Consider the following 27,098-nt stretch of genomic DNA (forward strand, 5'->3'; position numbering starts at 1 on the left):
TGTACTGTTCAAAAAAATTTGACATGTTAATACAATTGTCATTCCACTTTTTTCCTCCAGCACTCCCAGAGCTTTATTATGTTTAATCAAGGCAGCTGAAATGTTCCTAAGGACTACAATATTCACCTCACTGCTTTCTCCTTCAAGAAAGATTATCTATTGTGCCTATTACCTGTCCTGCATATTGTCCACCATTTTATGGATTAAATCCACAGCCTTCTGAAACCCTGATTGTTCAACCCTGGCATAAGTCAGGCACAATCTCATAAGTACAACACACTATGATGCATCACTGATATAAAACGCAGCTACTACATTTCAAAGGCTTTTATTTCTTTTTATTTCCAACTGATATCAACCAATCACTGCACCTTCCCATGGGTATAATTTTCTGCTTTTCAGAGTAGCAATACAGAAATAAATAACAGATTTCTAGAATTTGTATTACAAAACTGACCACAGGACATTTCGTCTTATACATGACCATTTTTTCTGCACATAGATCTAGAAGACAACCCCAGAAGCAGTTATATGTATTATAAAGTATTGCTTTAAATATATCATTCTTCAGACTGTATACATTTTAAAAGGTAAATGAAAATTTATATACTTGTGTACTAGAAAAATACCAAGAGAAAGCTAGACAAAAATAAGGCTTATCAAAAAAATATAATTTTTAAAAACTTACTTGATTTTGAAAGTTACAAACCAGTTCTTGGTTTTCTGACTCTATTCTAAACAAAAACTGTGGCCAGTATCCAATTAAGTGTTTTGACCTTCTTATCTGTCCTTTCCACATTACTCAGGACATCTGCCACCTCGTCCATCTTCCTCCACTTCTTTCAGCTCCAGACACTATTACTTGCCCGCACTCCTGACTGCGAACGCCTCATTCCCCGCCGTTTGGGGCGATACAGCTCCTGTATTTACCTGGCACTGTACTGTTCCAGTAGCCCAGAGCTTGAGAGTTGGAGTAACTTGGAGGAGGAGGATAAAAGAAAGTATCCTCGAGTAAAGGAGCCGTGCTCCTTTCCCACTTGATAAGTGGGTCTGTTAACTTACAATTTACTATCAGTTACCTAAATTATAACCGGAAACCCAAATGTCAATCTACAGCCACAGCTTCAGATACAACCATGGAATAACAATAAAAAATACTGTAATTTTACCCTTCATATGTTCTCTCTGCAAAATATTATATCAATCGGGAACACACATTGTTTCAGTTCATTATTATACTTGAAGTGACTTGTTTCGCATTAAACTTTCTCAGGAACCCTAACAGAGGATTTTTGTTTGTTTGCTTAAGGTAGTGCATAACAGATACCCTACTTCAATAAAACCCCCACACACACTGAACCAATTTTCAAGATACAAAGAACCTTAAGCAGATTTAAAACGCTTTAACAAAGGTATTTTGAGAGGGGGGAAGGTTACCTAAGGTTTTTCTGCTCTTAATTCTGTGTTAATTTACCACTAAATTCACTAGATAAGTATAAACCAGCGCTCAATACAGTGCCTTATCCACCAGATTACTTCTGTATCATTCAGATAAAAAACAGGTCCGTGTTGCTGACCAGGATCACTATCAGGAATATTATTCTTTGCAGTATTAGAGTTCCATTGCTTTTGCATCAATGAAACTCACCCTCTTAAAACATAAACAAACTGCTCATTCGCAAAGTGAGATTCACCGACTTAAAAAATTAAGTTGTACAGATCAGAAATGTAATCACGGGAGACAAGCTCTGAGAGTTTTTCAATCACTGTGGGGCTGCATCAATTTAAAGTCATGTTACATTAAAGAGAAAAACGTCTGGGAAAGTCTCCCAGTTGTCACTTTAGATTAGATTTGTTGTTGTTATCAGACTGTGCATTTTGTAGGCTTTTTTACATTTTAAAGATATTGCCTCACGCAGCTACACAGTGCATAAAGAAACATGTAACATACAATTCTTTAATCAGATTACCTAGAGATTAGGAGTTTGCACAAATTAACTGGTAGTCTAGAAAAATGCACGCACATCGTCTTGAAGCCTGTTAAGATTCAAACTTTAAAGCGTAAGTACCTTAGAGTCACAGGGAAGCCACCCAACCTAACTATTCTTCAGAGAAAGGTCAACAGAAGTCTTCAGTTCTTCTAACAATAAAACGGCACACCTTACAGAGACCTGATGTCGCTGGTCATCTCAATTGCTTTTTTTTTTTGCCTAAGTAAATTTTCAACTACGTTAATGGACTTACTCGTGCAGCCTATGCTATTTCTGTTGCAATCATTCTCAGAATTAGGCCCTCACACCAGACAACTGCACACTATGCAGGAGATAAAAGATTTTCCTACATAAAAATAAAACTGAAGAATTTTAGTTCATTTCTGCATGATTTCAAGCTGACCTCTGATGTATTGCATTTACCAGAGCTTCAGACAATTATCTTTATTACTCTGATTGTCAAGCTGTCATGTAAAGGATTCTTAAACATTACTGCGTGCATTCATACTGTCAAATACTGTCTCAGACAAGTATAGCAACATTACTCAATATCTTGCTAGATGTTACTGTTTCAAGCAAATATTCAAAATAATATTCATACAGCATAATCATTTTGACTTGAATTGCATGAAAACATTTTAGATATTAAAATTATAGCTTCTAATATGAAGTAGGCTTTTTCTTATACAACTTTTAAGCATATTATTTCAGTAATCATTAATCATAATCCTTCTGAAAAATTAAGTTAGTAGCACACAAGTCTAAGTTCAAATATTTACAGGATGCTCTTTAAATCAAATACACACCTTTGAGCTAGACCTTAACCTTTTGAAATTGGGAAGACAAAATACCAGAGTGTTCATAATATGCAGTATCTCCCTTCTTGCAATTTTCCACACAGTAAGAAACACTCAAAGACTTTACTAAGAGGAGGCAAATAAAAAAAACTAAATAAGCAACATCCACACTGACTTCAGCAACATCAGCCTACCAGGGTGAGCAGCCACAGGATGAAATCCATTTAAATACCTTTCACCTTCCTAGACAGCTGTCACGTCTGTAGAAAGTTTGGCCATAGAACCCCAGATTAACGAAGCAAATCAGGTACTTCCACATAGCAGATTTTGCTCTTCTGTTTTGTTTTTGGAATCAGACGACTTTTACCGTTTTGGTAAGACTTGGATATCATGGAGAAATTAAGTCATTTGAAGCCATCCATGTTTTCACGCTAGTGAAAACTGCCTTCCTGCATACAACTGGAACCAAGCTCTCTTCTACTATGTACTTTTTGGGTGTTGGCAAAAAAAGCCACTCCCAGTCTTCTCGGGTGCCACAGAGGTACCAAGACGGGCCAGACTACACCCAACCTCTAAGAAAGACCTTTCTGCTCCAAGAGAAGACAATGCACCAGTAACATATGGCATTTTAAGTTTGCCGTCTACTTGAGACCTACCACACTTACGGAAAAGAAGTTCAGATGTCCCAGAGACTGACATCTAAGAAGAGTTAACAAGTTCCAGACTCACTGTGGTTTTTCTGAAGGTGGACTTTAAGCCTTGTAAGGACCACCAAAAGTAAGAAGAATCTTATCCCAAAGCTTGACAGCTGTAACAAGCTATGTCTTAGAACAGTACATCTTTAATCTAACACTATAGCCCTAAATCTGTTCTGGTTCTACAAATGCCTCTAGTTATTTCATTTTTATCAGTGAAGAAAATGAAATAAAAAGTATTTTATACTCAACACCAAACAGACCATGTTATCCCAGAAGACGTGCTTAAATAATTTAGCTGTTAAAAGAATCTTTAACTATAAATGTACTAAATTCCAGCACAAAAGATTAAGTACAAAAGAAATTAACACTGCCTTAGGAAAGAGAGATAACATTTTTCTAAAGCATTTCTAAAGCTTTTTGATATGCTATTTTTTAGAATTATATCTGGAGAGAACTAATATTTTTAAATGAGACTTTCAGAGCTGGTCAAATTGCAAAGTAACATTTATGCAAGTTCAAGAATTCTGTGGAACTTGTTTTGCTCCCATAAAAAAAAATCAGTACGCAGTCTTTACGCTTTTAAAGAATACATACCTAGCAAAAAGAATTTATCAGTAAAAAGATATTAAAATAATAGTCATCTAAAAACGTTGCTCCTGGTTCTATCAACAGCTTTGTCACAACATATCAAAGCAAAATAACATTTTCTCTCCTCGACAACTTAAAAGTTTCTAGGGCTTTATCGCCAGTCGAAGCAGTCTGTTTGCATTCTCCAATACAAACTGACAATCTAGTGATACAGTACATTAAAAATTCTCTGTAGTATTGACTGCCTGAAGCTGATGCTCCCTTGTTAAATGCAGTGCAGTTCAATTAACAGCTCTTCAATATACAATTTAATTTTTCTTTCATCTTGATCCACAGCCGAGCTTGAAATGAGGAATGCTGGAATAGATGTACTTTAAATATTGAAGCAAGTCTTTATAAATAAATCTATCAAACTTGTAATGATTTCTGTCATAACAGGACCAAACAGATGAACCTGAATGACTGGGACTTTCAGGTTTGTGCATTGTTTTTCTCAGCCTTACAGGGCTGTGAATTGCTGGGGCTGGGGGCGGAATGGGACGGACACAACATGACTCTAAAAACTCCCCCAAGTTGTGGAAGAGCTTTTCCCTTACTGCACCATTCTTAGGGAGCAAAGGAACAATTTTCTGCTGCTGCTTTATAAAGTAAAGCCTTCGCATGTAAAAATCCAACTTCTCACTAATGTCAACAGAACGGTTTAAATTTTTAATATTTCTCTCATTATTTAAAAAGGCAACCAAATAGAGAAGTGCATGGCACCAGTTTCCATCACCAAATCTGCACTCAACTGGGAGGCAACCAATTCTGGGTTGAAACAGTAAATATTTAATGCATAAATACTACCCTGGATACCTTTTTTTTTTTTTTTCCACGGCAATGTGAAAATACATAGTACCTTCAAATCTTCTCTAGGTAGTCATGACATTTCACAGGAAAATGTAAGGTTAATTTAACCAGGACAGAATGAAATATTGCATTTCAAAGTTACTCTAAGTGGGACACTGCTGAAGGAAGCTATTAATATCTCTTACAGTGTGCATGCTCAAGGAAACACATTGAATCAGCTCATTTCTCATAGGTATACTACACAGCCTTCAAAATGGTAGGATTTACTACTGTTCATCAGAAAGGAAAACACTCTACTCTAAGCTGGAGGCATTTTCTACTCTTTAAACATATTCACAAAAACAAACTTGACAACACGTACTGCCTTAGGTTGCAGAGAAGCACTACTGACGTGGAAGGCTACCGATCAGCGTGAGATGAGTTACAAAGCAAGAGCGGCTTCACCAAGTGAACATAAGGAGCGTTAGAAGAACAGTAATCCGTTTCAGATTAATTCGTTCAAACTGCCTTTTCTCAATTTATACATCAATGCATAGTGAAATATATAGGTTTACCTCGCTTGTGTCCACGTTTATAATGGTATTAGTTCAGATGCTGAGGTTTTATTCTTAATTGTTATACCTTTTTCTTCTTCATGGATTTTTAATCTTCTTATCTACATTATCACTTCGAATGCTGCAAAAAAATCTTTATAACATTAACCAGTCTCATTATTGTCACCATTTCCTTTATTTCTAGTCCTAAATTAAAATTAAAAAAGTATCTCTGTACTGTATTTTAAATTGTCACAGAAATAACATTCAGCATTTACAGTAATTAACTCATCATTACTTCGAATAACTACACTAATTGGTATGCTCTACAAACCTGCAACACTGCAGAATTAAAAATAAACATAACAAAGATATAATTTACAACTAATCCATACTTACAATTAAAGTTAGTTTCAAGATTTATTTCATTCTATTATTTTTTATTAGCTACAGCAGACAGTAAATGGGGTGTACCACGTTCTGCTTTGCAAACACCCAGATTATAAAACATAATTACACAAATTAATTAGAAATGAGTACATACATTCATGTCTTTGTTTGTAACCATAACATGTTAAACACGACTACATTAATGAACAGGTCCTAAAAATTATAAGATAGTATAACCAAGTAAAATTTTAAAGCTCCCTGACCACACAAGGTATAAACATCACCCTAGCACAGAGAGGGTCACCACCACTTAAATTCTCCTGATGTCCTATTTTGAGGTTGCAGGTAATATGCACGTCATTCCTCTACACAGCAGATCAGCAGTTGTGAGAACTCTCAAACACCCAACGTACCACGGCAGAATACAAGTCGAGACCAGAATTCTCCTGAGTCCTGCACTCTCTTTCCTACCTATTCTCAAGGGTTCTCTGATGTCTAAGGCCTTGATGTTCCTTCAGTTCTGCCCACTGATTGCACACTTACGCTTTCATAAAGCTCAATGCTTACAGGAATCTAATTATCCTAAGGATCTTTATCCTTCCTTAAAATTTGTTTCTAAAGACTCTATGGGACCAGAAGTTACTGGACAAGGAAGGTCAGATACAGTGACTGAGCACGCCTTGGTTCCCTAGGAAATCAGACTAGAGATGACTCTCCAGAAAGCAAGGAAACAAAGTCATTTGTATGTTTTCTTTTAAAACCAAACAAAAAGAGTGTTTATTTATTTGCTGAGACCAGATCTGTAGCTGCTGCGCTTCCCTAGCAGTGTCTGTAGTTACAACTACACTGCTATAGCATTTCAAGTATGCATGAAGCTTGCATCAGCAAGATGCATTTACTTCAGTTCCACTTTGGCAAAAAAACAGGGATATTAGCCATAAGCTTTTTTTAGCAATTTAAATGCATCTTCATAAAGAGTGTCTATCAGTACAACTAAGCTGGATCACGTACGCCTCACCAGTCTACCACGCTATCAAAAATCTGTAGTGTAAAACTCCTCTAAGATCTCCTTTGAAGGTGCCTACCCTGGTGTGTTTAGGACATTTAAGTACAAACAGCTCTTTGTCATCACAACCAACAACTATTCAAGGCCTAAGAGAACTAAAGACGCTTCAGTTAAAACCAATCTACAGGTCACAAAGTGTCCCTTACAAGAATTAGGAAATACCAAAAGACCAGAACAACCCTAGAAATTACATAGCTGGCATCTGTATCTTGGTAAGGATTTAGAGGACCTGAAAGAGGCATCTGCAACTACAAGTCTAAGGTAAAGACATCCTGGTTTCTTTTCCTACTCAAAATTAAAACAGCAACAGTTTTGATAAACACACTTATGAAAATACAAAGTATTTAGTTACATATTTTATGCTAATTTTCCCTTTATTCTTTATAGGCTAGGATCAGCTATTCAAGATTCATTTAGGTGGTTGAAGGCTTGTTTTGTATGTCTCCACCAAAAACAAACTAACAAAAACTACCCCAAACATTCATTACATTAATTCCATACTTCTATTTGATAAGCAAAGTTTATTGTTGAAGTTAATGCTGTATATCTCAGTTACCTCAAGTGAAATACAGGAAAGAACAAGTTCAGCACACTGTTGCTTATTTTTATATACTAAGCAATAAAGCTGCTTCTGCAAAACAATACACTGAGTATCTTTATTGGGACCAAATTAATAGCGGTTTAGTGCAAAAAAATCAGAACATTTAGGTTGTGTTTTCAATGTCATTTCTCATCCTCTCATCAACAGAGTCCTACTATTAAAGGAACAAGAGTCGCTGCTTAGAAAACACAAAGAAAGCGTTTAGCTGCTCACTGCAGGGGTAGCATTATATCCAATTAACTCTGGTTCCAAGTTCTCACATGGCAAGTCACAAGTAAAAATCAAAATGAATTTTTAACAGGACAAATTGCATTCAGAAGTAATGCACGCTTTCCCCTCTAGCACAATTGGGAAAGCACATACATGAAGTGCTTCCTTCCAAGACATAAAACAGAAAGGAACAAAATAAAGATTTTTAAATTACCTCGCTTCATAATGAAAGGGTAGCTATATCTTGTGTGTACTCCCTCAACACAGCTCTAATAAATCTCAGTAACACGGTTCCACATTTAAAAAAAAAAAAAAAAAAAAGAAAGACACAAGCACAGGAGAGTACAATCACCTTTCCATGTTTGACATTAAATAACACAAATTATGGCAGATATTGGCAGATATCTCAGCGCTTGCAAATTAAGTGTGGACAAATGGCTGCAGACACATAGCTAAAGTTCTGCCCCTTAAAAACAATCTTCGTGCATATGGATATTTAGGGCCTGATCCAAAACTCTTCAAGGCACAGAAGAATTAGTATTTTCAGTGGCCTTTGGAAAAAGACCTTTTAATAAGTAAGACAAATATACATTCTTTTGAATAGCAGCACGTAGATATACCTTTACAGACTCTTATTAAATTAAGCATCATACATATTATCAGCACAATAGTATCATGTCTATTTACCCTAATGCCTTAACCAACTAAGTTAAATAAGCAGATTTCAAATCATCTTATTCATACAAAAATAAGTATGGCTGGGACAGATGAAAGGTTTCTATTATTAGTTTGTGAAATCACCTAAAGAACCATGACCATTTTGCACCCTACTTGGACCACTTTCTCCTTGGACACATGATAATAGCTCTTATCACGCACTGCTAAAATAGAGATTTTTAAAAAAAGCATTGTAATTTCTCGCAGCTGGCACTGAATATCACAAACTGAGATAAAAGATAAAGTAGCAGGCTATTAAAGAAAAGTCCATGGGATCAAGCCGAGTCTATTACTCTTCAGTCCCCAACTCACCCCCGCCAAAGAAAATTATCAGGATGAAAGGGAACCAAAGGATTAGGAATTAGAAAGGACGGTAAAATAAGCAAAAAATAAGATGCTTTGGCTGTATAGGAATAAAAGATTTAGAAATATCATTGACAAGCAAATAAATTAATAGAGCATTTTGAGCACTCTACTTCACAAGTCTACTTTCTATACATCTTCTGTATTCCTGTTGAACTCCACCTCTATGGTTGTTTTATGTCATTTACACGGCTCTGTAGTCATATAAGCCGGATCATTATCTTCAGTTTTATAAGCTATTGTGGATCATGAACCAAGGCAGTGCTTCTTTTGATACCATCAACATTAGTCCCTTGCCACTGTACAAAACTATTAGCAATCCAGCAATGAGCACCTTTCTTCTTTTTTTTCTTTTTTTTTTTTCAACATATAACAATTATGCAGAGTCGTACTACACCGTGCTGGAGTTGCTATTTTCCTACTTTACTATATTCAGTGTTACAGTAGAACTGATACAGACCTTAACATTTTTGTCTTCATCAGCAAGTATTCTTTAAACATTATCACACTGTCACAGCACTGCAGATACATGCGGTACAGTTTCAGAAGCAGGAAGAAAATCTCTGTACATTTTCTTCCCTATATTAAGCTCAACCAAGAAAAGTTCCCCCACTTCAAAAGACTCATTTAACATATTGACAGACTGGTTACAAGCCTAAAAACCAAATAAATCTTAAAGAACCAATTTTTCGCATTGCAGACTGTGTGACCCATCAAACTAGACTCTTTGGGATCTGAAAACATTTGTAACTCCAAAAGCATGAATGCTGAGACATCCCTGGTTTGGTTTTAATTTCTGAGCAATTTTTAGAGTCAAGGTCCATTTCACAATCGTAAGTAACAAAGAAAACCAAGAAAAGAGCACAACACACGCTAGGTTCGCAACAGGTGTGCATTTCACTTAACAAATAAGACTACATTTTACTGTGAAGCATTCAGTCTCTTCAAAGTGTTGAAAGACCTACGGCCGTTATTGTCAGCTAACGTACTGTTTATAAATAATACTAACAGATACTCCATCCTGTTCACTTCTGATAATGAAGTAAGCTAATAAAGTTGGTTTTTTACTGTGAAAAATCAATTACATGGTAATCTATGAGATCTTGAACACAGGCATTAGGGGTTTTGTTTACTTTTTATAAAATTAAAGCTAAGAAGCAATTTGGGGACAAAAATGACCCACCGGATTTCACCACGACTTTCATAAAAAATCATCACAGTACATATTAAATCATTAGCGAGACACAGTGCTGCCTGTTAGTTTTAAAATGCAGAGAATGAAACTCATTGCAGAAGCAAAAGAGGGCCAATAATATAATTACAACACGGTGCCTGTGCAGTCTGAGTTAATGCCGTTATTTGACATTGCAAGGCTATGCCTTCTCCCATGAGCCCCACTGGAGACAAGGTTCACTCTAATTGGTTCCAAAGCACAACCTACCAACAGCAGCCTTCCTCCGGCCCAGGAATGGTAATTTCCACATGACTGTAAATAGTGTTTGCAAACAATACAAACACGGTAATAAGAGGCTAGGTGGGTAATTAATGTGGTTACAAAGCAGCTTATTTGCATTTTTATTTAAAACTGCCTTCTTTAGAAAGCAGCTCAGATTTCTTTTTGCAAAAGGAGCCTTGGTTAAGGAATAGAGCAGTAATTACTCTCTTTAGGGGTTCTTTTATACATCCTTTAGGGAATTAGAATGAAAAGATAAGCAGAATTATAAAGGGAATCATGTAAAATATGAAATGCACTATAAACACTTAGTACTGTATTTACCATAAGCTAAGCTTGTCTTCTTCATTAAAGGAATATATTACAAGCTTACGTTACAATCAGATTAATTGTGAAGATGGGTTAAAAAAAAAAAAAAATTATAACCAGCCACTCTAATTCCCCCTCTCCTCTCCTAGAACTGACAACCAGAAATCCAGCAATAGGAGAACTCAGTTTATGTAAGGACACATCTACCTGGACTATAGTAGGTAAGTTTTCAATATCAACAACACTAGTTTTAGAAGGTAGATTCTGAGCAAGCAGGTTTGGAAGAAGATCAAAGCCAAGTTACACTAGTATATGTCAAGTACCAGCGAAACGCAAATTTCTGTGCACCCTATAAACTAAACTCAAGTCAACGTACAAAGGCTATGACTTCTTTTAAAGATAGACATCTACAGACAGGTTTTTAATATTGTTGAGCAAACAGTATTTCCTAGTGCCATTCAGTTGAAGACTGAGCACGAAGTGCAGTTTAAAAGGGGCTATTCTGGGTTTTGTTTCTGTTTGGGGGCGCGTCTTAAAATTTTCTGTTAAAAAGCTCATACAATATTGAAGTAGTAGTATTACAAAGCTTTACACATGGTAGGGGTTTTGTGACTCACATTTCCAGATTAAGAACAGCAGGGCTGTGCTAAAGAAACAAATCACCAAAAAGATCACCTCAACGTTTCTGTGTATAAAATTCTGCTGACTGGAGGAAAAAATTAAGGAATGGTAAGATACTGTGACTTCTTTCAAAATTACATTTTAGACTTTTTTCTTTAATATGTGTAGCAGATGTGGGAAGGTGAACAGAATTATGAGAGCAGAAGTAATTTAGTCAACTCAAAAGACAACTTCGTCTTTACTGGAGGAAATCATGCAAATTCACTAACTATGTTAAAAACCTTGCAATCTCACAGCTACGAGAGTGCTCTGTTGGTTTCTATCAGCTGTCTACAGCATTATGAATTCATACGTTAGCACAAAATTCCAATCCAGGCTAGAAATACAAAATTAAAGACAGAACGTAGGGTAAACCGTACGTTCCAGACCATTTATTCACCACCTTATTCAAGCATATTTTCACGAATAATGAATCTCTTGTATAAGGCACAAAACCAAAAGAAGATAAAGTGACTAGACCATTGCAAAAAGAATTCTTCTTTAATTGATTCCCCCCTCAAAAATGAAAAATACTCTGGTTCTATTCCTCCATAGTTAATACTCTGGCCATTCTGAAGGAAAGAACATCTGCAGACTAAATAATAGTCACTATCATGACAAAAAGTCTGTAACACGCAAGTTACAGCAGGGTCTTGCAGAATTCAAATCTCTGAAAGTTTGTGCCCCTGCGGGATTTCCCCCTGCCCCTTTCCCCCCCCCCTTTTTTCTTTTCCTAAATAGTCATCATGTGCTTCTTGCAGTAAAGAAACCCTTTCTTTCTCTGGCATCTTGGCTTGCCCTAGGGGTGGATGAAACAGGCAGTGACAGCCATAGAAGCTCTTCCAAGATTTGATGAGGCTACAGCGAACTGCAAGATCAGAATGGCTTACATACAGCCACGCACACCGCACTCGAAGGATATCACAGCCTTTTCCCTAGTACTGACAGGAAAAACTCTTCGCTTTTCTATTCTTCTGAAGTACCATCATCCCTCCTAGCTATAAAGCTAAGCTGTTGAACTATTCTTCCCCTTTACCAGCATCCAGTGTTTCATTATTAGTAAAAATCTTTCTGCTTGCCTTATCTCTGTTTGTAAAGAAGTCCCAATTTATTTCAACATGCCTCATTATATGGGTTTGTTTTCCTCATATCTGAGAAGATGATGAAGGAAAACAAATACTTCTGCCTTTTACAGAGTAGTTCCTTCATTCCTACCACTAGACTTTTTAAAAATGTTATTTCCTACACGTGTGAAAATTCCACAGTGCTTCAAATTCCCTCCCACCTTGCTGGACATCACTAAACTCTCTCCTGCATTTATTACTTACATTATCATCATTAAAAAGTATTCTCTACTTAAAGATGTGCCAACAACATAAACCAGAAGCTTAACAACAAAATAAAAAACCAGCACTACAAAATGTTTATTTCTATTCCCTTAATCCTCATTTATTAAGAACTGAGTTCCCAGAACACTTAGCGTTCAATTCTTTGCTTGCTGCACTGCCATGGCAGTCGATGATACTTTCTGCTGGTTACCCTGCATCGTCACATGAAAAGTAAATCTCTGCAGAGTCCAGAACTGAAATGCTTTGGGCAGGGACACCAGCTATTTTTACCATGCATTCCTCCTGTAAATTATCACATACTTAAAAGGAATTAATATTAATGATCTTTGCTTTATGTAACTAAAATCCTGTATTTCACTGAGTACTGTACAGCAAAGATCAAAAACTGACTTACTGTATTTATAAGTCCTTTTCAAGTAGATAAAAGCTAAAATATAGCCACATTAAGAAGTATTTTGCTTTTTATCCACTTTCACATTTAGGTTTCACTTTAGTTTGAATCCCAGCCATCAATTGAACCAAAGTAAAAATATTTTTGAGAGGATCATATTGAGAAATAAAACATACATCAGATTAATTGAACATTTGAATTTCTCCCTGTTTACTGGAAATATAAGCCATGCAAGGACCTAAATGCTTGGAAAATGCCCACTAAATCCATTAAAGCCTCCTGCACTCACTCAAACTGACTGGCTTTATATTTCATAAATGTAATTACTTTAAAATATCAATGTATTTATCTTGATAATAAAACTCTAGCTTTAGTACAGTAACAGTGCAGAGCTAACTACAAACGAAGACGTAGGTATGAAACAGTTCAGCTGTAGTCAGTATATCAACTCTCTAACTAAGCGGTATCAGTATTCAGAAGGATGCCCAACCCTGAAGGTTAGGGGCTTAACACATCTGCTATATAATTCAGACTCTGTTTTACAGTGGTTTCATTACTAACCATAAAAACTGTAACAGTGGAACTGTATAAACAAACTGAACAGTGTTTTTACTGTAAAACATGAATGTAATATAAATATTTGCCTTTCCCTTTTCTCAGCATCTGTAATGAGAGCAAATTCATGCCATATGTTTATAGTGTACAAAAAATAGATCTCAACAATTCATCCATGTAAATGTTGGTTAAACTGTTCAATGTTTTTAACCTTGGGGGGGGGGGGGGAAGGTTTAAAGCACAAATTTCCTCGCAGTTCATTAAAAAGTCTCTTGCTCTTGTCAGTGGCTACAGTCACTGATTCCCAGCTGGTTTTAGAGATGAATCTGGCTGAAGAACCTGAAGACCACAGATTTCTCACTGATAACAAGATCAATAGCTCTGACAGGTTGAGCCGTGTCCACGTGGATAGTTATGTCCCAGTCTACAAGCCTGCAAACTGGAAGAAACTGCCACCTCGGAACGTGTCAGAAACCTTCAAAATACAAAAGCAACTGCTTTCCCGCTTCTTATATTAACAGAGCATATGAGCAGACTGCATTACATTTAGTTTTCCTTAGTGCTGTGTATCCATGCTACTGCTGCTTAAAAATGGTATCTACCATTATTTAACAATCCACTGTCCACCTGTATTTGGAAAATAACTTTATAGCACACACCACCCTATTAAGGTGTCTCGGCTGAGCAGGCTACACAGAGGAACCTACTGAATTCTTGAACATTATCGCCAAAGTCTGCTCATCCTTTCATGCTGTTCTCAGTCAGCTGCTTCTAGCACCAGTACTGGTTAAGGCTTATACTATCAGTTCTCCCCTAGTAACACAAGGTCCAATTCCATTGCAATTACAGTTGATTAAAAGATTCCTTCATCTCAGAAAGATCTGAATCGCACCCTTAAAAAGAAAAAAAAGCCTTCTACTCAGCAGTGGCAATAATGCTTTAGTTTGAGGTCTGTGGCTGCAAGTGAGACAAGTTGACACATGATTTTTTTTTATAGCATTACCAGTTAGCTTAATAAAAGATACTGCCTCTTCCTGCAAGGCCTTTTCCCCGTAGCAAGGTTTGGATAACTACTTTTATCTTGATTCTTCAGCACGGTCACCATTCAGAGCACTGGAAGATGAAATATGTCTATACATTGCAGGCTTTTATGACTGTATATTACTCAGTGATGGTATGTGAGCCAATAATACATAGTTTTAGAATATCATGCTTTGAAACAATACAATTCTTTATTACAAAACGTATTATTGGAACTAATATTTTCACAGAAATACATGTGCTCGACCAGTATCATATTCTGAAATATTTCCTATTTTGAAGAGATTACTTTTTAAGAGCTTTTATTTAGTACCACTCTGAAACTCTTTACTTCCACATTAACAGACTGTGGCTTTGTTCAGTATTTACTACATCTCCAAAGCTATCTTTTACGCATTCTTCAGGTTTTTTTCCATAAATGAAAATCTGCCACTAATCATGATGAGATGTCCTCCCTGAATCATTCAGGTAAGTTAATTCCAAGAACAATTTATTGTGCTGGTTCTAATGTAGTCTTACATAGTCCTGGTATGGAAATCTTGTATTAATAGCCTGTCTGATTTATAGAAAAAGCTTACAAAATTAACATCCAATAGATAGAAAAGGAATTTTTATCTTCTCTATGAAGATTAGCATCCATTAGTATCAAGAAACTAAGAATATTTACAGAGCTATTCTGTATCCCAACACACGTACACAAAAACTCATAAACCAAGGACACGGTGGAGACAAAACACAACATAGGAAACCAGTCCCTCTTCCTTGGGGAGGAAACACCCATAGTTGACACATGAAAACTCTTGCCTGCGTTCTGTGAAAATGTGCCCAGTTTGCTACTCGTCTTCTCTGTGCTTTGCTAGATTACAACTGGAGTACAAAGACTCACTTATCAGGTTTTAATTTCATTCAGTTACTTGATCAGCAAGAATATAAATTACTCCTTAGGTGGAGAATACTTTGGGGGAAAGGAATACAGCAAGGAGTCATGTTTATTTTGTTGGTTTTCTTCATAGCCATTCGCTCTTCTCGTCACATCTCTACCTTATAACTTTCTACACATAAAGGAAACTCAAATTTTCTTTTTACAGTTTAATCTAATATTTGATGTAGCTGTAGGCTTAACACTGAGGAATAATTACAAAAGAAACATCATACTTTTTATGAAATATTAAACTTACAATTTATCTTTTAATATCTACTTCAAAGACTATTTGACAGGAATAAATAAATGAGAGCTTCTTGGCAAGAAAAGCTGTGATTTATGAAATATTTTATTCATTCATATTCGTAAGTATTTTCTTGAGAATACCACTAACATCTGGAGCTACGCAGTCTTATCCAAACATTCTGCTCATACTCAATTAGAAAATTATATCAATAATAATGTAAAATAAATTACCTAGCTTCTCTTCCTGGAGCATAGATTTCAATGTTCGTCAGAGCAACTATGTGTACAAACAGCACTGTAGTGTTTTTCATTAAGCCTTAAAGTCAATTAAGCTACGAATTGGAACAATCATTCCTCCTTTGCAAAGTATTGATATTTTTTCTTGGCTGCTTTCAGGCCTTTTCACTACTCAAGGAGAGATTTATGTTTGACAATTTCTTTCTGATTAAAATGAATCATAACTCCAGAATTCTAATTTCCTCTTCTCTGAGCAAGAAATTATCAAACAGTTTTAAACTGATATTGAATGTCATCGTGCGTGAACAACATTCATTTTCAAGATATCAAATGTAAAGCTGTACTGATCTTTTTATCTGCTGCTTCTACATACTTTCTCTTCCTTTCTTTCTCTCTATACACATGTATGTACGTATGTAAAACATTAAATTGTACCAATATAATCCACTATACCTCTCTAAAAATTATATTTAACAGACTAGCTAGACCAGTCACGTTAAAACTTGCCACAACACTTTATATAAGGCAATTGCCCTCTATTTGCAATATCAGCAAAACTCTGCTGTAGCAAACAACTGGAATACTGCAGGTTGCAAGCAAATGTCAGTTATCTAAAGTAATTAGCAAGTTTATGTATGGGTAGTCCCTGCTCAAACGGCTCAAACTCTATAAAACAGCTCTTTAGACATAAATTGTTAAAAACAAAGTTTTCTAGATTTGCCTCCAACAGCCAATTAAGATCAGTTTGAATGTGTTTTTTAAACATAATGGCAGCTAATCTGAACAAGACTTATTTTCTCCCATTATTCTACTGTTTTCTCTAAATCTTAACAATTGGATTTTTTCAAGCCGTTTAGCTGTCCCATTTTCTCTTTATAAATCTGATTTTCAGCTTTCACTAAATGCAGATTGAAACTGGGGGTTTTGACTAACAACTTATTTAAAAGTACAACAGGCCCAAAGAAGAGCTGTCTTTCTGCAGATACTCAGTTTATGGCATTCCAGACAAGGACGTCGCAAATAAGCTCACTAAGGGAACAAGGTGGGTGGTTTTCCCAAGTACTGTTACATATGCTGTGCTTTATTTTTAAATGCTGCATTATAGTAGGTTTGATTAGGGTTTGGTTTTTTTTTTTGTTCTGTTGTGGTTTGGCGGTGGTGGTTGGGGTTGGGTTTTTTTTAAGAATTACATTTTTTCCCATATATATTTCAGGTTTTAGTTAATACAGACCATCAATTAGATAATTGTATCAAAACTTGAAATAATAACAGTTGTTTCTTTATAGATTTTTAATTACTTTGTCTTCTTGCAAAATAAGCAGAACCCTCTTTTGCATAAGTCAGCAAAAAGAATGAAAAAGGAAATATTCTGTGCCCAACATTTAAACCTTGAGTACTAAAGCATACTGTGCCACAGAAAAGCCAGCGTAGGATACACATTAATTTTGGTATTATACATGTAATTACAGAAGTACCTATTTTATGACCAACATGGTACACTTATGACATGTAAGCACACTATAATTGAAAATGTCAAAGGTTTTTTTAGTTATAGAAGTACAGTTCATGCAAATCAGATGCAAATGGCATTTGGACATTCACTTGAAGAACAAGAACATCTTTACCAAATTTCCACTGCTCCAAATGTTGTAGGAAGACAGGATTTACAGTGCCGCTCAGAGACTTAATCTCAAAAATTTACAAGAAAACATAAAACAAGTAGGAGGCACTGTTGTTGCTAAAGATACTACCTGAGTAACACGAACATCAGGCTTTGCAAGGCTGCACCCTAAACAGCTGCATTTTAAAAAAAAAAACCTTATTCTAAATTGAAAAGCAAACCTACTTCCTTTCAATAATTTTGCTTTCCCTAGAACAAGGGAGGCAAAATACTGTGGATTCTTTTAAGGTCTTCATAGCAGGACAGTTGCAGCTACATATCGAGAATTCATCTGAACCATATGCAGATGTTGTTGACATTTTTCTTAAACTCTTTCATTTTAGGAAAGAATTTTCAGTTAACAACTTCCTGCTCCTTAGTTACACCTATAAGCTAAAAATTAATATTTTACATCAATATTTTAATATTAGAACCAATCAATCAAATTAATCTTTGTCTCTCTGTTTTCAGTAACTGACTTTGGGGCAGGTTTTTGTGTTTGTTTTCCTCAAGATTGCTTACAATTTGATGTAAATTTTAAGCATCTTGTAATTCATCAACTAATTCTCTCCTGGTTACACACTCCAAGTAATTAAAGTTCACTAATAACTTATTCTTTCTGCTCCAGCACCTGCATTTCATTTGTTTATTTTCCCAGAGTCATAAATCTGAGGGACTGTCAAAGTGCCATAATATTAGTGCAATAATCAAAGTTAATTAGTCCCTCTCAATAAACAACAACAAAGCCATTACAAAGATGCATTGAAGGTTTTCCAGCTACCCAGTTTACAGACAAGGTTCTTTTCTGAACAATTAGAATTTGAAAACTGTTAGTAAATAAATGTAGTGTTTCTGAAGTAATTTGACCTTCGATGGTCTTCATTCAATTAACAATTCATTAAATTTTGGTGAGATAATACAGGTATTAAGACAAGTACTCCTGAACTCCCATTGCCTTCAAAGTGCTCAGAGATATGCTTAGATTTAAGGAGGTAAGGGGATATTTTTAAAATGAAATGTACTCAGTACTGTCTGATTTTAGTTACATAAAAAAACATATATATAGCCATATTTAGCTGGCCTGGGACTACTAAATTCAAAGGACAGAATATCACCAAATCCAGTTCTTTTGAAAGAGAATGGACAGATGAACTTTAAGCAACAGACACTACACTTGCCCCTATTGGAATTCTCGCGGGTTTCCATGCTATTGAAATAAAAAACAGAGTTTTAATGTGAAGTATTGAAGGGGAAGGGATGATTTTTTCCCCTCACAATCCTTTACTGTAAATGATTAATATCATCTGGGCAAGAGAAAAAGGCCTAAATCCAGAGATTTCTTGAAGAAACTTGTGGTCACAAAAATTAGCAATACTACAAGCATCGCTTACTTGGAAATATTTACTTGTAAATAAGCACTGTTTGTTTTGCACTAATAAATATTATAATTATCTGTAGACTACTTACGTGTAAATATTAGTACTAGTGAGCGCTCTTCCATATCATATGGGAGCAGCTGAAATATTTTCAGAGTTGGGAAATAAAGCTTAAACACCCACCACTAATTTTAGCAGGAAAGAAATAAAATTCCGAGAATCTCATTCTACAGTTTATTATTCAAGTTAAGTGTATAGGACTGTGTCAACAGATTATCTCCTGGAAGTCAGCAGTCATGGCAAGCTCAGACAAAAGTAGCCTGCAATCCTTACTAGCAAGTAATTGATTGTGGGAGGAATAAATTAAGATCATTGAATAAACTTTTATAAGGGCCTGAGAAGATCCAAAAAAATAAAAAAAAAAAGAAAGGGAGAGGGGAGAAGTTAGGAATCAAAGAGAAACAAGGGAATAGAGTACTGAAGAGCTTATATATGCATGACAAAATGGAAGCAAAATGAAAAAGAGGGAAGAGATGGGAAGGAAAAAATATGTTGAGACAGACTGCCTGGCAGCAATGCTGTTAGGCCTGATGGACTAGGAAAGAAAAGGAGGGAAACATTCTTGGCTTTGAAAAGTGTGAGACTGATCCACCGCAATCTCTCATAGTACAAAAACTATGGCAAAATAGTGGCTGTCTCTAATATCTGTGTGTAAATTCTTCTTCACTTATTATACATTTTGGTTAGAATAATAGAAAGTCCTAACCTGGAAGGGACTCACAAGGATCATCGAGTCCAACTCCTGTCCCCGCACAGGACAACCCCAAATTCACACCAGGTCTCTGAGGGCACTGTCCAAGTGCTCTTGAATATCGCCAGCCTTGGTGCCATGAGTGACTGCCTCCCTGGGGAGCCTGTTCCAGGGCTCCACCACCCTCTGGGTGGAGAATCTTTTCCTAGTACCCAACCTAACCCTCCCCTGGCACATCTTCCTGCCATTCCCTCGGGTCCTGTCATCGGTCACCAGAGAGAAGAGATCAGTGCTTGCCCCTCCTCCTCCCCACCTAGTGAGGAAGCTGCAGGCTGTGATGAGGGCTGCCCTCAGCCTCCTCTTCTCCAGGCTGAACAAACTAAGTGACTTTAGCCACTCTTCATACGGTGTCTCCTCTAAACCCTTCCCCAACTCCGTGGCCCTCCTCTGGACACTGTCTAGTAGCTTTATACCCTCAGTGTCCTGTGGTGCCCAACACTGCCCACAGCACTCGAGGTGAGGCTGCACCAGCACAGAGCAGAGCAGGACAATCCCCTCCCTCGCCCAGCTGCGATGCAGGGCTCGATGCACCCCAGGGCATGGTTGGCCCTCTTGGCTGCCAGGACACGCTGTTGGCTCATGTTCAACTTGCCGTCAGCCAGAACCCCGAGGTCCCTCTCTGCAGGGCTGCTCTCCAGCCTCTTGTTCACCAGGCTGTCTGTACATCCGGGGTGCCGTGCCCGAGGTGCAAAATCCTGGCCTTGGAAATGTCCTCTGCTATGAACTATGAAACACGCCTCAGTTTTGCCCTCACACAGCATCTGTACATAACATGGATAACAGCACCTCAGGCCTTGCAGTCCAATACAGTCATCTGAAATGAAAAATCTCTACCACTAATGTACCAGCGACTGAACAAGATATTACAAAATAAGACAAATGCCTTCTTCCTTAGATTCTTGCATGGCAATGTAATATCCATTTAACTGCTTGTACTGCACAAAAGACTTCACGCCTTGAAAAACATAGCTTAGTGTTGGGCACTATATACATCCACTTACCCATTCCACAAGAATGCGTTGTACAGCATCATTGCCTCTTGACATATTTCTGCAGGCCAGGATAACGTATGCCCCGTGCAGTGCAAGAGACTTTGCAGTTTCAAAACCTATGAGAAAACATTTTCCTAGTCAGAAACAGATCTCATAACAAAACAGAGCTATAAAATTACCTGAAAAGGTGAGCCACACATTTAAGTACGCTAACGCTACCTGCAGCCTGAGTACCTGTTTAGTAGTCATCTGGACCCAGCTTATAAGAGCACATATGAAAAAAAGGCAGACACCTCAATTTGAGCAGGTCTTTAGGACAATAATTGTATATATTTCGTGCAAAAGAGGCTTGGGATCTTCAAAAAGCAGAATCAATTTCTCTGCTGTGGTGTCTTCAGCTGTTAAGAGCAGGATTATACTTCCACTCCTTACTTGTTTGACTGTGAAGAACAAGCCGTAAGGCAAGACTGCAAAACTATTATGCCTGGCAACATCACACTGAAAGTGATAGAGTATTCTAAAACTGAGCTCTGGGCTATTTAGATGCACACTTAGTCTTTGATTCATCAATCTGAGGACCACCTGTGACGGGGGATCATCCAATGGATACGTCAGGGAATAAGAATCAAAAATCATGTGGAGATAACCGCTCCCTTTCCTGATCCGAACATCACCCCATCTGTAGCACACTGCTGCACAAAAACAGGGACCAGAGAACTATCCAAGTGTTAAACCATTCCTAGGAGGGGGTTGTCAAGCTTACTCTTAGAAAACAAGCTCTACCTAAGGAAAAAGGAAATCTGTAATCTACATGTATGTTTTATTATCCATGCAGTTCAAAACCTTTTGAATTCTCTGTGTAAAATTAACTCGTTTTTGTCCCATCATCAACTGACATACAGAGGACAATTTTTCACAATTGTTTTCATTATGAATAATCAGATGAAATATGATGCAGCTTCAATATATTGGTTATAGTATCAAGGGGCTACACAGGTCACTGGATGTACCAGATGATACAGAGGAAAAAACAATCAATGAAAAATTCCCTCTTTTGCCTAACTCACTGACATGACTTAATCTGCAAGCACATTCTTTCTAAATCTGAATCAAGTGGACGGACAATTCACAGTTTGCTGCAATTAAAGTGCAACAGGAATCTATATCCCCAGGGGTTTTTTGCTTTCATCCATAGAATGAAGTTTCACAGTGAATTTCTAAATGACCATACACAACAGGTTTTTTTTGCAATACTGTTAATCATTCCTTCCCCATTCTGAATTTGGGCATTTCATTTCCCCTTTCTAAAAGGAGACTTCAAACTTCAGATTAATTTCAGTTTGTTAATTTGGGACTGTACTGCCATTTAGTGAGATCAGTTCAAATTATGAAACTGTCCACCAAGGGCCACAACTCTTTCCACTTTGGCATCATCTGCCAGCTTTGTAGGCGTACTCTGTTTCACTGTTCAATCCATTAATGAAAAGCTGCCTAGAAGTTCATCCAAGGTAAACTTCATTTAATTGGAAAAAATCAGTGACAATTTTACACCAGGAGACGATGAGTTCTCGGGAGTGCAAGTGCCCATAAAGTGCAGAGAACTGAGCCAGAAACTGGGTTTCTATCAGGGGTGAGCTACTATGTATTTGTGATGTGTGCAATAGTATCACTGGGTGCCCGTCACCACGGGGAACTGTAACGATGACAGAAATGTCCATCTAGCTGAAAGAGGCATAATGTAGCTTAATGAGTTCCAATTAGACAAGCTTAAACTAGAAAATGAAGACTCAAACTGAAATGCCCAGCAATTTGAGTATGTGAATAAGTCAAAGAGAAGAGGTATTTGTTTTAGCTTTTTGACATTTAAAGCATGTTCATGTTTTCCTTTTAAAAATTGTTTACCAGAAAACCTATTAAGATGGGCTGCCTCACTTCCAAAACACCCCGGAGCAACAAAATTCAGTTACAGCACAAGACATAACTTACATTATAGAAACAACAGGCTCCAAGACGAATTTATACCATTTTCTGCAATTACATACTTACGGTATTTAAGTCCAAGCAATTTTCTTGTATCTCTTTTAGAGCCATTCATTGTACCAAGCAACTTTAATTACCTGGTTAATTCATTGCATGCACAGGAATTCAGCTACAACATATGCAAAGATTTCCCCTGTTCCTAATTCCACTTTAAGCGTATTTAACTAGAATTTTTCATGTAAGTAATGTAAGACATCTTGTACCGGAGCACTATTAACTAGCTGTATGCTTCTTGTTTTGCACAAAAAGTACACTTATTTCGACCAGCTTGCCGTAATACTAAAAACTAGTTAGAATGCCTGGGAATACAGTTTTTCCTACTGCTACACAGATATAGAGCTGACAGCCAGTTTAATTAGCTAAGCGTGAGGATGTTTTGCTAACTCTAAGCCATATCACGCTGTGCAAAATAATAAATTCCATGCCATTCTTTCTTACAGTTATTACCTTGATTCTCACTATAAACTAACCTGAGAAAGATTAAAATTTAACCAAGTAAGTTACATGCTGCAAATTCAGGTAATTTTAATACTACCTTGATTTTGCCCCTGCAAAATTGGAGATGAGTGTTAAACACTCCACTTCAGGACATACTTGTTCTCTTCTGGGCTACCAGAGGATGACTCTCCACCCTTAGGCAGATATGTTCTGAGTCTTTCCATGAAAGGCTATCCTTCCATTCAAAATACTGCCACAGGTCAAGGGCTGATGTATCTCCCCATCGGACATATTTTAAGCTACTAACTCATTCACGAACACCCTTGCACTGTGTTTAGGACAGCTAAATTTATGCAAAAGGAAGAAGACAAATCCAGGTACCACAAACCCAATAAAGGTTTCAATTCAACTACTGAATTACTGGCTATAGGGTAGGGATTGTATATAACTCTCACTACTTGGTCTATCACTTTGTGTGGAGCATAATTCATAAGGCATCTTTTCAAACCATCTACTAAATATATCAAGAAGAGGTAACACAATGTCTGCTTCACAGAGCTCATTGGGTTTTAAGTATGACCTACCTACCAACTTGCTCACTCTCCAGTCTGCAGCATTTTTAGATATGCCCCTAAAATAAACCTTCATAGACCTGAAAATCCTCATTAAGCAGTACAATTAAGTACCTTTACAGTTTAAGAAGCAACTATGCAGGAGCTTAAAAGAATGCAGGAGTTTGGAAGCACATCAGTAGTCAAGTCCTTTTACGGCTTAAGCTTTTTGTTTCTCCTGCAAAAATTAAGGCTTCTTCCATACCCCAGTGCCACATAGCTTGAACAGGTGGGGAAAAGCTTCTAGCATCGTGGAAAGCTTTTATTCTCTTAACAGACTCATTGCGTTAAACTAAGTTTGCCAAGAATATTTGTCTTTCAGCAAAATGTAGCCATATTTTCAGTACACAGTAAATTTTAAAACCTCAGCCTAACACAGGGATTGAGTACCAAACTATTTGAACTCTGTAAAGAAAAACCTTACCTATCTATAAAAGCTACATTGAATCAAAATCCACACTGAGTGTGGTTTCATACACCAAAATTAAACCACGATCATCATTAAATGCCCAAACAACAGTAAAACCTCAAAAAAGAAAAATCACAGTAGGGTTAAATAGAAAGAGAAATCTAAATAATGATGTTAAGGATGTGCATAATTAAGGAACCAGAACCACCTTAATTCTGCCCACAAAAGCAACTCTGTGGTCTTCAAAAGAACAAAACATTTCTTTAAAACTTCAGTTAATATAAGGCTGCAGCTACTAATATGCCTCTTACAGCGTCACAGCCCTTTCACAATGTAGGAATGTTAATAGCCATGATACCAGAATATTTTCCAGGAAACAAACCGCATTCCCCAGTGGTGAATCTTCCCTGTACCATAGTGCTGGGGTACTGCAGCCACAAAGCCTTTTAGCCCAGGTAAAACAGCTAGCACAGCCTACTGCTGACAAGAACTATTGCCGTTTACATCCTGCCTAGCTGCAGCAGCTGGTGAAGGGTGTCCATGGCTGAAGGGAGCCGTGCCCATCCTCAATGTATTATTGCTCTGTGCTTCAGTTTTCAGATTTCAAAATAGGCAGTTCAAAAAAGCTGCAAAACTTGAAGATCTTCTTACAGAAAATCACACATTAGATACTAGTCATGGGATGGGGCTTTTTTAGAGTAGGAACAACCACATTAGAAAAACAGCATAGTATAATATGCTTGAGCATCAAGGACAGCCAATTACAAAGCATAAGACAGCTACTTCCCCCAGATACGACAGAAGAATAGCATGCTTAAATAACGTACACTTTGGAAAAGCAGTCGTAGTGTATTTAAATACCCTATACAATACAATGTTGAGCAAATGTTTTATAAAATTAAGATAAATTTCAAGTGATTGCCCTGGAAATCTCATGAGACAAGACTATCCTGACACCACCTACTCTTACTGCTGTTGCTTTAGCTGTATGAGCCCCCACCTGACACTCAAAAGTGACAATCTTGTTTAAGGATAAGACATACATGAGGATAAACGTTATGGCACAGCCTTCTACATCAGCAGCTAACCTAAAGGGCTGGTAGCAGAACTAACAGGAGAGCTACAAGTGCATGGGATTTGCTACAGGCATTTAAAACCCTTCAGCCCTTTAATCACAGCATGCTTTTCATAAAGACTCAGACTTAGCACTCAATTTCATTCTTCGTCTTCTGTGATGATTGTTCAGTTCAATACTCGCACATTCTTTTCTATCTGCAGTCGACTATCACCGGTGAATTTTGGGACAGATTTTCAGCTAACAGTCTCAATTAACAAGCAGTTTGCATCGCTCAATTAATGCCAACTACATTGTGTCAACATAACCAGATGAGTATACGGCTCTTTCTCTGTTTCATAGAGGAGGTGGCACTGTTTGACAGGGATTCACTGACTGGAAGAGTAATTCAGCGATTTCTTGTTTAAATAGACAGCATATAGGCCATTCATCATTAGAGGACATTTTGTAAAGAATGTGCATCAGGCATTTACATGTTTTAAAACATACTTTTATTCCAAATAAAAACAAGTTTGAATACACAAGAGGAAATGCAAAAAACATTTCAGACAATGGCAAGTTTTCTTCAGCTTCTCTACCTTTCTCCCAAACACTCCAGGACACTTTGGTTCTGGCATTTACAACACACTTGAAAAGCAGCAGTGCTATCTTTCTTCGCAACAGCTTAGTCCTCAGTTTAAAAGCCTACAGGCTTTTGCATTTATTTTCTTCAAAATCATTTCTTCCTTTCTTACCACCGACAGAAGAGCTCTGGAGGCCCCAAGATTCTAAACCATCTTCACATGCACTTGAGTAATGATTTAAAGCTGTCATGAGTCCAGGCTTCCTCGAGCCCTATGGCACAGGCAGTTTGAATATAAACTAAAAGGGAGTCCAGAAGAAAACCTCCTTCATCCCTTCCACTACAGTAAACACAGCAAGATCAAGTAAGTGAACAAAAGTGCTCTGTGGAATTGGAAGTGAAAAGCATTAGCCTGCTTGTGTTACATATTTCTGGCCTTGCATACCCTGACAGATTACTTACGGGCTGTAAAACAGCAGAAACCAACCCAGATTCTGCAAGCATGAACATACTGTATCACTAAAAGTGTGTATTACTTTCACAGCTGTGTTCAGGTTTTTCTTTTTCCCCCACCACGTTGCTCTCAAACTTCCATGTCCCTTTCCGAATTGCAGCAAACATCTATTAGGTTCTTAAAAAACAGACAGATGCCCCATTTGCAGAGTGAAGTGAGTTAATTCTCAGAATAGATCTGGAGGTTTTTTGAAATATTTCTATTTTCTTTTAACATAACTGGGTAAGAGACTCGTACAAAATCATTCCTTGATAAAACAGTTACTGGAAATTGCTGGAAAAGCCATTTCTTTTCCATATATGGTTGTTGTTATCATAGTGCAAGTAAAAATCCACCTTCCAGTAAATAGGAAGTTTCACATTTGTACAATTTGGTTCTTCTTGGGAAGGATCAATAATTTTGTATAACCTTCATAAAGTGAAAGCAACAGCTTTCTAAATTAATTATGCGATCCAGAAAACATGAAACCTTAATTAAAACATTCTTGGCACTAAACATAAATGAAAAAAAAAAAGTACTTTCTGGCCTCTTTCACTTAAGGGCAGTATAGACACTAGTTCAGGAGTTTGCATTCAAACCCTGATAGTGTATAAAGTGTAGAAGAGAACTCCTTCCTCCAGGCAGACGTGATACAAAGGAGAACG

The 27,098-nt window shown here is 37.1% G+C and overlaps 1 protein-coding gene across 7 annotated transcripts in view; it reads right to left on the bottom strand.

Moving 5' to 3' along the window:
* The window catches only part of WWOX (WW domain containing oxidoreductase), a 537,265-nt gene that overhangs the window by 484,600 nt on the left and 25,567 nt on the right, over positions 1 to 27,098 (bottom strand). For all 7 annotated transcript variants that reach the window (XM_075101317.1, XM_075101318.1, XM_075101319.1 and 4 more), the window contains exon 5: positions 20,815 to 20,921. In XM_075101317.1, coding sequence (XP_074957418.1) covers positions 20,815 to 20,921 — 107 coding nt within the window. The remainder of the gene's footprint in view (positions 1 to 20,814; positions 20,922 to 27,098) is intronic.

This window comes from Phalacrocorax aristotelis, chromosome 8 (genome assembly GCF_949628215.1).
Source record: "Phalacrocorax aristotelis chromosome 8, bGulAri2.1, whole genome shotgun sequence".
Lineage (NCBI taxonomy): Eukaryota > Metazoa > Chordata > Aves > Suliformes > Phalacrocoracidae > Phalacrocorax > Phalacrocorax aristotelis.